At 34.7% G+C, this 11,453-nt stretch overlaps 1 protein-coding gene and 1 long non-coding RNA gene across 2 annotated transcripts; both read right to left on the bottom strand.

Annotated features, from left to right (window-relative positions):
* Window positions 1-242: 242 nt before the first annotated feature.
* On the bottom strand, window positions 243-953 carry LOC145094727 (uncharacterized). Its single transcript, XR_013703517.1, has 2 exons — window positions 861-953; window positions 243-733 (listed from the first exon to the last, which is right to left on the bottom strand). It is a non-coding gene; the product is annotated as an uncharacterized LOC145094727 (long non-coding RNA).
* Window positions 954-5,786: 4,833 nt separating this feature from the next.
* Window positions 5,787-10,196, bottom strand: LOC145093335 (elongation factor 2-like). The gene is made up of 3 exons (XM_079031442.1): window positions 9,366-10,196; window positions 8,652-8,810; window positions 5,787-8,557 (listed from the first exon to the last, which is right to left on the bottom strand). The coding sequence occupies exons 1-3, from the start codon at window positions 9,400-9,402 to the stop codon at window positions 6,099-6,101; spliced, it is 2,655 nt and encodes an 884-aa protein (XP_078887568.1). The 5' UTR covers window positions 9,403-10,196; the 3' UTR covers window positions 5,787-6,098.
* Window positions 10,197-11,453: the final 1,257 nt, after the last annotated feature.

The raw sequence follows: 11,453 nt of genomic DNA, 5'->3' as shown, positions 1-11,453 counted from the left end.
TCATAAATTTTTTTTTTATGTTTTCTGTTTAATTTTAATAAAAAGGAAAATAAATAATTAATTTGGGCCCACCTCTCTCTCTCCACACTTTTTAATCATCTTCTTCCTATTTCTTTTTTTATCTCTCTAAACTCTACTGAAAAATTAGAACACATCACATATATATACACAGAACACACATACATACATACATACACAACTCAAATACATACATACATACATACATACATACATACACTGAATTACTTGTGAACTGAATATGAGCTCGAAAACCTCAAAAATCGTAGATCCTACACAAAGCTTTGCAGAAACTAAAATTATGATACAAACTAGGCGTTGAAATCAAGTAACAAATTCAATTGATGATGATGAAATAAATGAGAAATCAATCGACATACTGTTGAATCAAACCTGCAACTCTCGATCTAATACCATGGAGACTCTCAATTCAGTACCATGGACGTGCAACTCAAGACAAAGAATCCACCAAGAAAAACTGATATTGTTGAAGAAAGCAACATTGGGTTCTGAAACCCTAAATCATAATTGGCTAGATGTTGAAGAAAACAGATCCTTACCAAGCAGGTCCATTAAACTGAGGACCCTAAATCGGAATCAGAGTATACTCTGGTGAGGATGGAGAAGAAGATCAACTTCGAATTAAGCAAAACCCAATCAATTTCTATGACAATTTAATTACGGGTTTCATCTTTTTTACTCAGTTTCACGAAACCTGAAACATTTTCATTCATACATCAAACAATCCCAAAATAGAACCCATTTCAAAATTCCAAATTAACCTAAATTCTAGAAAACCCTAGAAACAAATGCATCACAAAGTAGAGGAAAAAGAGACTGACCCAACGATTTCGACCGTGGTTCTTCAGTTCCATTTTTATTTAGAAAGTAAAAGATAAACCAAATTGGAGACAAATTACAAGTTACGATGTATACAGAGAGAGAGAGAGAGAGAGAGAGAGAGAGAGAGAGAGAGAGAGAGAGAGAGAGAGAGAGAGAGAGAGAGAGAGAGAGAGAGAGAGAGAGAGAGAAGAGAGAGAGAGAGAGAGAGAGAGAGGTGGGCCTTTTTTAATTTTATTAACTATTAAAATAAATATATTAATATTAGATTTAAAAAGAAATGAAAGAAAAATGAAAAATAAATAATCCATGGGTATTACAGTCATTTCACTATTTAGAGGGATTAAAAATGCAATGAAACTAGCTTAAAGTGACCATGAAGCCAAAAAAGTCGGAGTTGGACTAAAACTCACCAAAAAATGCATACCATAGGGAATCATTTTTGCAATTTTATCTAATTTTTTTATAGTCTCACGATATCAATCATAATTTTCAAATAGTTTAATATTAAATAACTACTATAACTAAAATAAAATAAGACAAAACTGCAAAAATGGTCCCTGTGGTATGCATTTTTTTGGGGTTTTAGTCCAAACCACGACTTTTTTGGATGGGTAGTCCTTTTGAGCTAGTTTGTAGTGGAAAAGGTCCATCCTCAAATTGAAAAGACTAAAATACCCTTAATATATATTTTCTTCATTTTTCTTTCTTTTTTTAACTATTTTATAATTAATAAATAAATACAAAAAATGACTCTCTCTCTCTCTCTCTTCCAATTTTTCTGTAAGTTCACCCCCTACTAGATCGGAATTACCATCTCCCGTCGAGACCAAGCATCCACCTTTGATGGAGCCTCCACTGGTAACAAGTTTCGCTCCTCTCCACCATTTCTTCTTCTTCTGCCTAATCTAAAACTTTGATCTCCAACATTTGACCAGGGGCACCGAGAACTAGATAACAATGATAAAGAATTACATGCAAATCGGTGGTGGGTATGGCGGTTCATATGGAACAAATCAATTATTCATCAATAAAATGCGTTTGCATCGAGGATTAATCTGTTAATGATGTTAAAAAGAAGAATCGATCAAAACATGTTGCAAATTTCTTGATTCTGTGTGCTCATCGATGATGGAGGGTTGTCATTGCATCTTCTTCCTTGGTGAATGAAGAATACCATATCGGAATCCACAAAACTCAAACACAATGCATCAAATTTCAAACCCAAACTCACCTTTGTTCCTATTCTCCGGTTATAAATCCAAGCAGCCTCCCTCACCACCACAGACGGTTACCACCTCCTCCACCTCCTTTTCTCATTCACAATTTGCTACCAAGCACCCCTGAATGTTGAAATTTTAGTTGTTTTGTTTCTCCCCGGTTTATTGTTGCTAGCGACAAGATGAGAGGACCAAAGAGACCTCGATACATATCAACTCCTTTCCCCTCCCTCGGTATTTACCAGCCACACCAAAACTCCCATGTATGAAGACGAAGATGCTGACCCATTCTTCAACCCTCGGGCTTCAAGCCCCGAAACGGAACACATTTTTATCGAGATTCATCTCCAGGGATAGTGATAATTCAAGCTCTCATCAGAATATAGGTCGAATTCGGGGAAATACCCCCCCCCCCCCCCCCCCCCCCCCCCCCCCCCCCATTTATGGATCATATGAAGTAGGAACGAGCGAGATCCATGGGAACTATCGGGAGGTGTTGTTTTTGTCGTCGACGGGGATGAGAACACAAACAAGAACTTAATCAAACAAATTAATCATATATAGATAAATCAATCAGATTTATGTTCTAATTGGACTGAACGAGAATAAGACCCACAATCAAGAACTTAATTTAACCTTCTGCCCTAATTCCACAATGAAAACACAAACAAAATCAATGTTATACCATCAATAAATGTGGATCTAGACTAGAAATAATTAGTTACATATCCAATACAATGTCAATTTTGGATATCTATCAGATGGGGAGAAGAATGAGAAGGACATCAAAGATGGTGGTGGTAGTCGGTGGAAAGGAGGTTGCAAAAATCGATCTCTCAAATTGAAGTGACAATGGTCATCAAAGAGGAAGAAGGCAACAAAGGTGGTCATCGATGTAAGGGAAATCGGTGGTTGTTGCTGTCGTAATATGGAGGTTTGACATAGGGTCTTGGTGATCGGAGGTGGTGGGAGGCGAGGTCTTTCAAGAAGTTGTGGACTTTGATGGTAGGGGTGATGGTATGGAGAGAGAGAGAGAGAGAGAGAGAGAGAGAGAGAGAGAAGAGAGAGAGAGAGAGAGAGAGAGAGAGAGAGAGAGAGAGAGAGAGAGAGAGAGAGAGAGAGAGAGAGAGAGAGAGAGAGAGAGAGAGAGAGAGAAGAGAGAAGGAGGGGGTACGTGGGTCCAATATATTATTTATTTTCTTTTTCATTTAAATTAAATAGAAGAAACATAAAAAAAAAATATCAGAAGGGTATTATAGTCATTTCAATTTACTGAGGGGACTAAAAACGCAACGAAACTAGTTCAAAATGACCACCTATCCAAAAAAGTTGTGGTTTGGACTAAAACCCCAAAAAAAATGCATACCACATGGACCATTTTTACAATTTTGTCATAAAATAAATAATAGTTTATAAATATATATAGTTTTCTTTAATTATCGAGAAGTAAAGTAAAATATACAAAACATAATTAATATATTAAGCACTAATGTATTATAATATTTAAAATAATAAGATATTCACACATGATCATTACTTGACCAAAAATGTTCGACTAAATCGAAACGAAGATGAGGATGCAGTTTGTTTGAATGGTACTATAATAGTTTTAAGGCTTAATAACCTAGAAATGAATACACCAACCATATTAATATTCATCTTTATCTATTATGTGAAAAAAACTTTTCTAATGACATTCCATATTTTTAAACATATGAACTTTTGCATAATAAAAAATTCGTTTAAACTTCTAATAGATGATATGACAATTTACAAAAAGACAAGATCATACAAAAAGTTTTTGACCAGATCTAAAACATTTAGATCTTTATACATTTAAAACTCATGTATTATACGGGTGACAAGTTAAAATAAAATAGATAATAATAATAATAATAATAATAATAATAATAATAAACAATTAACCATAACCTTGCAAGCACTTATTTGTATGCAACTAAATCTAAAAAATGAACAAAAATACGTAAGTAAAAAATACATATCTTGCAATAATATTTCTTTGGTGGTGTGTACATAATGCAATGATAGTTGTATAAACGTTATTGGACTAAGATCGGGACTTATGTCAAGAGAAAAAGATTTACAGTATTTCTCACTCAAAAGGTGAGGCAACTTGCTCTCTATCTCTAATATGCGGAAAAGACGTGAATACCCTCTTTATCCTTATCATGATGAAAATGAAAACAGAAGCAGAAAACGGTAAAAATTGATAATGACAAAAGCATGTAAAACTGGAAAATGGTAAATACATGTGAAACTGCACAATCTCAAAGTAGGATGCTATTTTAACAGATTTCCAACTTCAAAATCTGTCAAAAATAGTAACCTACTTAAAAAAATCTTGAAATAAAGTGTTTGTTTGGTGCTTTTGTCAAAAAAAGCAAATAGAAAAGTAGCAATTTGGTCATTTTTCCAAAAACAAAAAGTGGCAAGTTGGTCTTTTTTGTAGATAACAGAAATGTGTCATTTTTTTTTCAGAAAACAAAAAGTAGCAATTGCCGATTTGGACATTTTTTTCGAATTTTAGTTCTCTTATGGACTTTTTTCTTTCCACAAGTTTTGACAACCGTTTTGATCATTTTTTACCCGAGAACATAGAACTTGCCAATTTTGCTAGAGAACTGAAACACGAAAAAAAATATGTTGTAATTTTTTTTATAAGGACTATTTAAAAAGAGAATACCTACAAATATTCCAAGGGTTGCAACTGTAAATTTGCCGGTATAGAAAAAAGATTCGCATTTTTGGTCCTTATTACGTGTTCCAGCACCGTTTTCATGCTAAATACAACATAGATTTGCAAGTATTTAGTCATTTTTCAGCAAAAGACATACACATGAAAGTACAGTGTTATAATCAACCACTAAATGAAAGTATGTTCTTATAATGACAACAATGTACTTTAATATATATTTTCTGATTACAGGATCCTATTTTCATTCATAGACCAAAATCATTATGAAATAACAAAATAAGGACACAAAGTTGCAAAATGCATCCAATCGTGACATTGTACTTTCACTTATTTTCTTACAATGACATTCTACTTTGAAAATTATAACCAACAACTACAATGAAAATTTGTTTTGTATCCTTATCTAAAAGAATTAACTGATATAGACCTTGTTTAAGTAACTATGGAGTTGTAACACTTAAGAGGGACCAAAAATGAAAATAGCAATGTGTATTTTTTGTTTCTTTTCTGATTACAGGGTATTCTATTTTTCTAACTGGACCAAAAATGTCATAGTAATTCATGGATAAAGTTGAATGATCATCAAACTCTTGATACATATAAGTTGTTATTTGAACAACCCAAACTAATAAACATGTTATCTGTTTTGAACAAAATGAAAAAATCTTCTAAAATTCAAGGATATAAAATGTTGTTTTAACATTAATATCTACAAAATATAGTTTTTAAGGCTTCTTTTGTCACACGAGACATGATTGGATTATAAAAAATCAGGTAGTTAGAATTTTTTTTATTACAGTTTGTTGTCTTCTCTGTTACGTACACGAGTTTTACAAAGATGTTAGATGGTGTAAACTTTCAGTCTAACGAAATCAATTCATATTTTCATCTTTCTTACTCTGTAATACTAATCAAAGTACAAAATAAAGAAAGAAAAATTCAGATAAATGAAACATAAGTGAAAGAACACTCGACCAAAGGAGAAATGGGAGTAAAGTAACACCAATTTTTAACAGGACCCATCCACATATATAATAGCAATCAAGTAATTAGAGAAAACAACAAAGGTAGCAACCAATTTTTTGAGTGTATACAAACTTAAATCTAACCAATTATAGCAAATGTCATTCAAACATAAAGTAATTTTCACGGCTATAACTAGGTAAATCGTTCAAAGTATAATGCTTTAATAATCTAGTAATAAATAGAAAAATGAAAGTAGGATGCTAAAACAAACAAATAAATAAACGATGATTTTTAAAAAAATTTAAACCCGATATGCTACTGCAAGGGTTCACGCCTGCTTACAACTTGTCCTCAATGTCAGACAACGGTGTCATCTGCTCGTTTAGTCCTTTCCTCTTGCGAATTTGGGTCATAAGCGCATGCGCATATGAACCAACCTCCAACGGGTCCGAACGCATCACAGACCAAAATTCGAACACACATTGTGGGATAAGCTTCACCGAAGTAGCCTCCTCCAAATCAGCTGAAAATCCAAAGGACTTTAGCACAGGAACATATGCCCATATGTCATACACCATTTTCCCCGGCCTATTAACTTTTTTCTTTTCATGCACAAATCCACCCCTTTTTCTCACCAATTTGCAGCTCTTGTCAACCTCTTCTTCAGATGATGCTTGAAACTCAACCACGTAATACGGTTGCATAAACCGCGGTTGCGCAGTCAGTTGAGACGCGTATATCGCACGCTTGGCAGCCTCGACCATCTCGCTTCCATCAAGGTGGGACGCATCATCATGAAGTACCGCATCACGCACCTCAAAAGATATACACTTCATTGGCTCATTAGCTAAAGCACCTTTTTTAGATGCCTCCTGAAAACCAGCAACAATATAATCTTCAATTTCTTTCAAGGACTTATCTTCCTTACACATATCGACAACCATGTTTTGCCCATTTGTTTCGGGACCGAAACACCAGATATTCTTTCCGAGATATTTTTCCAAACCGTATTCTTCAGAGAGAATCCTTCCACGAACGTCTGGGTCGTCAAACGGACCAACTTCCCCAATTTCTATCGCGTAACCTAAACTATCATCAAGTGATCTTGCTTTCATGAACAATTGGTTATTTCCATTTCGAGACTTAGTCATAACCAGATGTGAGGATTTCTCAACAACAGTTTCATATAACAACACATAGGGCTTGGACACAAGGATTTCCCCCCCATCCATATAATCTTCCGCCAAATCCTTCGAACATATTGCCAAATTCATTTCCCCCACAACACCAATAGTATAATCGCCAGATTCTTCACGCGTGTACCCAACCAAAGGGTCGGATTTGGCCAGACTCCTTAAACCCTTAAGAAGTTTTGGGAGTTCGGATTCAACCTTACACTGTACTATAACACGGACAACCGGGGACACCGAGAACTTCATGCCGCAAATCGGGTACGCCTCGGTTTCTTTCTCATGTGTTAGTGTTGCACTTCCGGTGGTGATGAATTCATCCAAACCAAACAACGCGACTGTATTTCCACATGGAACATCTTTAATGGTTTCTTGTTTTTTCCCCATACAAATAGCGGTTCTTTCAACACTTTCAACATACATATCCTTGTCTTCACCGTCGACATAGCCAGAAGGCCTAGAACCCATGATCCTGACATTCAAACCAGCTGAAATCCGACCTGCGAAAACCCGACCTAAAGCAAAAAACCGACTCTTGTCATCGGATGTAGGAATCATTTTCGATACATAGAGCATGAGAGGGCCATCGGGATCACAATTTCTTATAGCAGTAGCATACGGATCATCCAAAGGGCCTTTATATAGATTTTCAACCCGGTATCTTTGAGCAGTCTGGGGTGAAGGCAAATGAAATATCATCATTTCAAGTAAAGGAGTTGCAATCGGAAGCCATTTCTGCATGATGCATTTCATCAATGCCTCACCCATCAACTCATCCTCTTCATTATTCATCGTGACACCGATTTGAGTCAACATACCACGTAATTGATCCTTCTGGTCATTCATAATTGCCTCAATTACCTTCTTAATGGGTTCATAACAGAACTTAACAAACCCACGTGTGCAAGTTGCAGATCCTGTACTCTTTGTGGTCCACGCTTTGGTTTTCGAGTCATAATAGTTCTCACCCCAAAGTTTTCTCATCCACGTCGACTCATCGACACCGGATATAGACGCGTATATTTTCGCGATATTTGACAATGTAAATCCCCATCCGTAGAGCCCAGATGAAAACACGACATTACCTTTCGTTGGGCACACCTTGACATCACCTAAAACCTTGTCCTCAAAGGGCTTCATGTACTCATTAAACTCTTCAATGACATTTAGGAAAGTTTGATAGGCTTCTTCACCACCAACTTGGAGTTCAAGGAAACAACGATCCATTTTGTTGAGGGCCAATACAGGTGGGATTCTCTCACTGAGTGCGAGGCGAAGCGCGTTTCTTGTTTGGATGCAAACGCCATCGATACAGTCGACAACGACAAGAGCGCCGTCGGTGATACGGAGGGCAGCGGTGAGTTCGGATGAAAAGTCAACGTGCCCGGGTGAGTCAATGAGATTGATGAGGTACTCATTTCCATTACGTTCTCCTTTGAAGGCTTCAAGGGCTACATCGGTCATTTTATAGTAGAGGGAAATCCCGGATGACTTTATGGTCATACCACGTTGTGCCTCGTCCTCACGGGTGTAGGTCATGTGGATATCGTCATCACATGGGATGATGCCCGCAGCAGTCGCAAGAGAATCAATCAAAGTGGATTTTCCTGTTGATGTTAACATTAAAAGATGAATGATAATTAATAAAGTTAACAAAAATGAAATAGGTGTAACAAAAAATGACTTGAGATGTTATACTACCATGTCCAAGTTGTCCAACAACAGACATGTTACGGATGTTATCCTTCAAGTCCATAGCCCTATGAAGATCATCAACATTAAACTTTATCGGTTGTTGCGATGGGTTGCAAGCCATTTTATAAGGGGGTGCACTTTTTTGGAATGCTTGTAACATAAATCCTGCAAGAAAAATAGCAAAGGTTGAATTAGTTATCCAAAGCAATTTTGCTAATACACATATAAATAGGTTACACGAGGTAATTAGTGGACTTGAGAATTATACTTTTCTTTATCTTGAAGTTACAAATAATCCCAAGTTTCATTGTGAAATATACAAACATAATCTTGGAAGCTCTCTTTCGAAAAAACATAATCGTGGAAGTTAAAAACAATCCCATGTATTAACTAAGGATTAGGAGCTATTGCTATTGCTATTTGCTACACATGCTGTATGGTTGTATGCATATTATGTATTGTTTTGAGCATTTAGTATAAATCTATTAAGTTAATTCCTCATATAACCTTCCTAAAGAACCATAATGTCACTTATAGCAGGTTTCAACTACATCGAGTTTGTTTTCTAAAAGGAAAATGTCAATGAGGCCCTATGAACTATCATATATCATGTTTTGGTTTAAAATGTCACTTATGTCTTTTTTGTAGTTTAGTGGCATAAACTAGATTTTTTTGGGTTAAAATGATCATTTTCATAAAAATGAAGGTATAATCGATTACCCCTTAGCCTTGTCATCAATGACTGCAAGAAATGCATAATTGATCTTCTTCCACCACCACCTCCAATATAATCTACCTCCAGTCACCACCACCGTCAACCTTCCACCACCACCTTCACCATAGTCCCTTACCTTTCGCCTTCTTCAACCACCTCCATCCTTAAAAAACCCAATGGTTGAAAACAGTCAAAACACAGAATAAAAGAAAGTGATTTCAGGAAAAATGTCACAGCTTTTATGGGTTTCTTTCGTGCTTCTATGAAATAAAACGAAGACTCTCCCTTCTAATTCATAATTTCCTTAAAATCTTGGTCCATAAAACAACTCAATGATTAATTTCTATCAATCGTAACAGCAATAATTCGATTTGCTTCATTCAAATGCTTCAAAACAGCAAAAAAGCTTGAATTTAACGCCATTGTGATCCCATGTAAGTGTATCTGCATTTCAGGGGTTGAATCTTATAGAAAATGAGTCATTCACATCGTTTCATCAAGATTACACCACACAATTTTGGAAATCGACTTAAGAGTTCGGAATCGAAGCCCTGAGATCGCCAATTTTACCCATTTGTATCGCTTGGATATGGAATACGGATGAACAACAACCCATATTTCAATCGGATCTCTCCCGCAACTCTCTATTGTTGATCTCTGTCTTTCAATCTGACTTCTTAATCGATATCCCTCTCTCCCTCTCAATCTATCTTCTGGTCGTTCTGTTTTACGGTGTAAGCTTTGTTTTCGCTGCTTTCAGATCGAATAAAGATTGTGGAAAAATATTAACTTTAATTTCAAGTGAAAAAAAAATGAACATGTAAAAATTAACTTTAATCCTCTAAACTATAAGAAAATAATATTAAGAAGCTTTTAAAATGAAATAAAACGGTTTATAAGACTATAATTATATATATCCACTGCTTCCTCACCGCAATAAACGAACAATTTCATACCACTCCTATAATATTCCACACAACTTGTCTCTATTATACTTATTAGGTGTAAGATTCATGTCTTACATAGTTGAATTTATAAGAAAAATAAAAAATATTGAATTATTAAAATTAAAGTGTTTTTCTTTTTTAAATTTAAACAAATAATTTAAATAAATAAACAAAGAAAACTAATGAGTTTTGATTAAGAAAATTTAAAATTAGCAGGAAAGTCAATTAATGAAATTAAAATATCTTTATTATTATATTTATTGCAATTGATACATTTAATAAAAATGAAACAATCACAAACTGCCATGTGAAATTTTTTTAATTGAAAACAACCACAAAATGATATGTGATCAAATCAATATAAATGTGACAAATGGTAAAAAGTTTTTTTATTTATTAGAGATGCTTATTCCATAAAAGAACTCTGTCACATTCTCGTAAATATATAATATATCCCAAAAAATTTCATAAAAGTAATTTATGATTTACAAATATAGACAACAAAGTTAGGTTAAATAACTTAAACATACTTAATAGTTAAGAATTTGGGGATGAGATGATGTGAGTGTAGAGGTCAAAACATCGGATAGAGATGTTGACAGAGCAAGAGGATCTTCAAAGTTTAGAGAGATATCGAGACGAAGATCAATGAAATTGCAAATGATGAGATAAATGAAATTGGCAATAATGAGGGAAAAAAATGCATGCTTCAAAGCATATTACATATTATATAGGTTCACAAAAGATTCATGTTTACAAGGGAAATTCAAATGGACATAGTAGTTAAAAAAAACATAGTATTTTCAAGAAACAAAATTCATAGCATTTCATGAAACAAATATTCATAACACATTCAAGACCAAAAACAATAATTCATCGCAGATTCATAACTAAAAGTAAATATTCATAGGCTCATAGTACATTCAATGTACAAATATTCATAGTAATTCAAGAAACAAAGATTACAATCACCACATAGATAAAAAATGTAGTTTTTCTAAGAAGACTGGGAGATGAACCTTGAAAGTAACATAGTGGGTTCAATCAAATTGATGCAAATTTGATGTCGTTATTAATAAGAATGTCGATGACTGCTGAATCGGAGGCTCCCAAATCTCAACCGTTTATCCGTTCCTAAAGGGGAAG

The sequence above is a fragment of the Lactuca serriola genome, chromosome 3, assembly GCF_051521515.1.
Source record: "Lactuca serriola cultivar US96UC23 chromosome 3, Lser_US96UC23_V15, whole genome shotgun sequence".
Taxonomy (NCBI): domain Eukaryota; kingdom Viridiplantae; phylum Streptophyta; class Magnoliopsida; order Asterales; family Asteraceae; genus Lactuca; species Lactuca serriola.
The sequence above is the reverse complement of the archived record's forward strand: the minus strand, read 5'-3'. Positions and strand labels throughout refer to the sequence as shown.

Coding starts and splice junctions, on each gene's coding strand:
- LOC145093335 (XM_079031442.1), bottom strand. CDS start 9,402: ATGCATTTCTTGCAGTCATTGATGACAAGGCTAAGGG. Junction 8,811..9,365: donor ATTGATGACAAGGCTAAGGG/GTAATCGATTAT, acceptor TTTTTCTTGCAG/GATTTATGTTACAAGCATTC. Junction 8,558..8,651: donor TGTTGGACAACTTGGACATG/GTAGTATAACAT, acceptor TAACATCAACAG/GAAAATCCACTTTGATTGAT.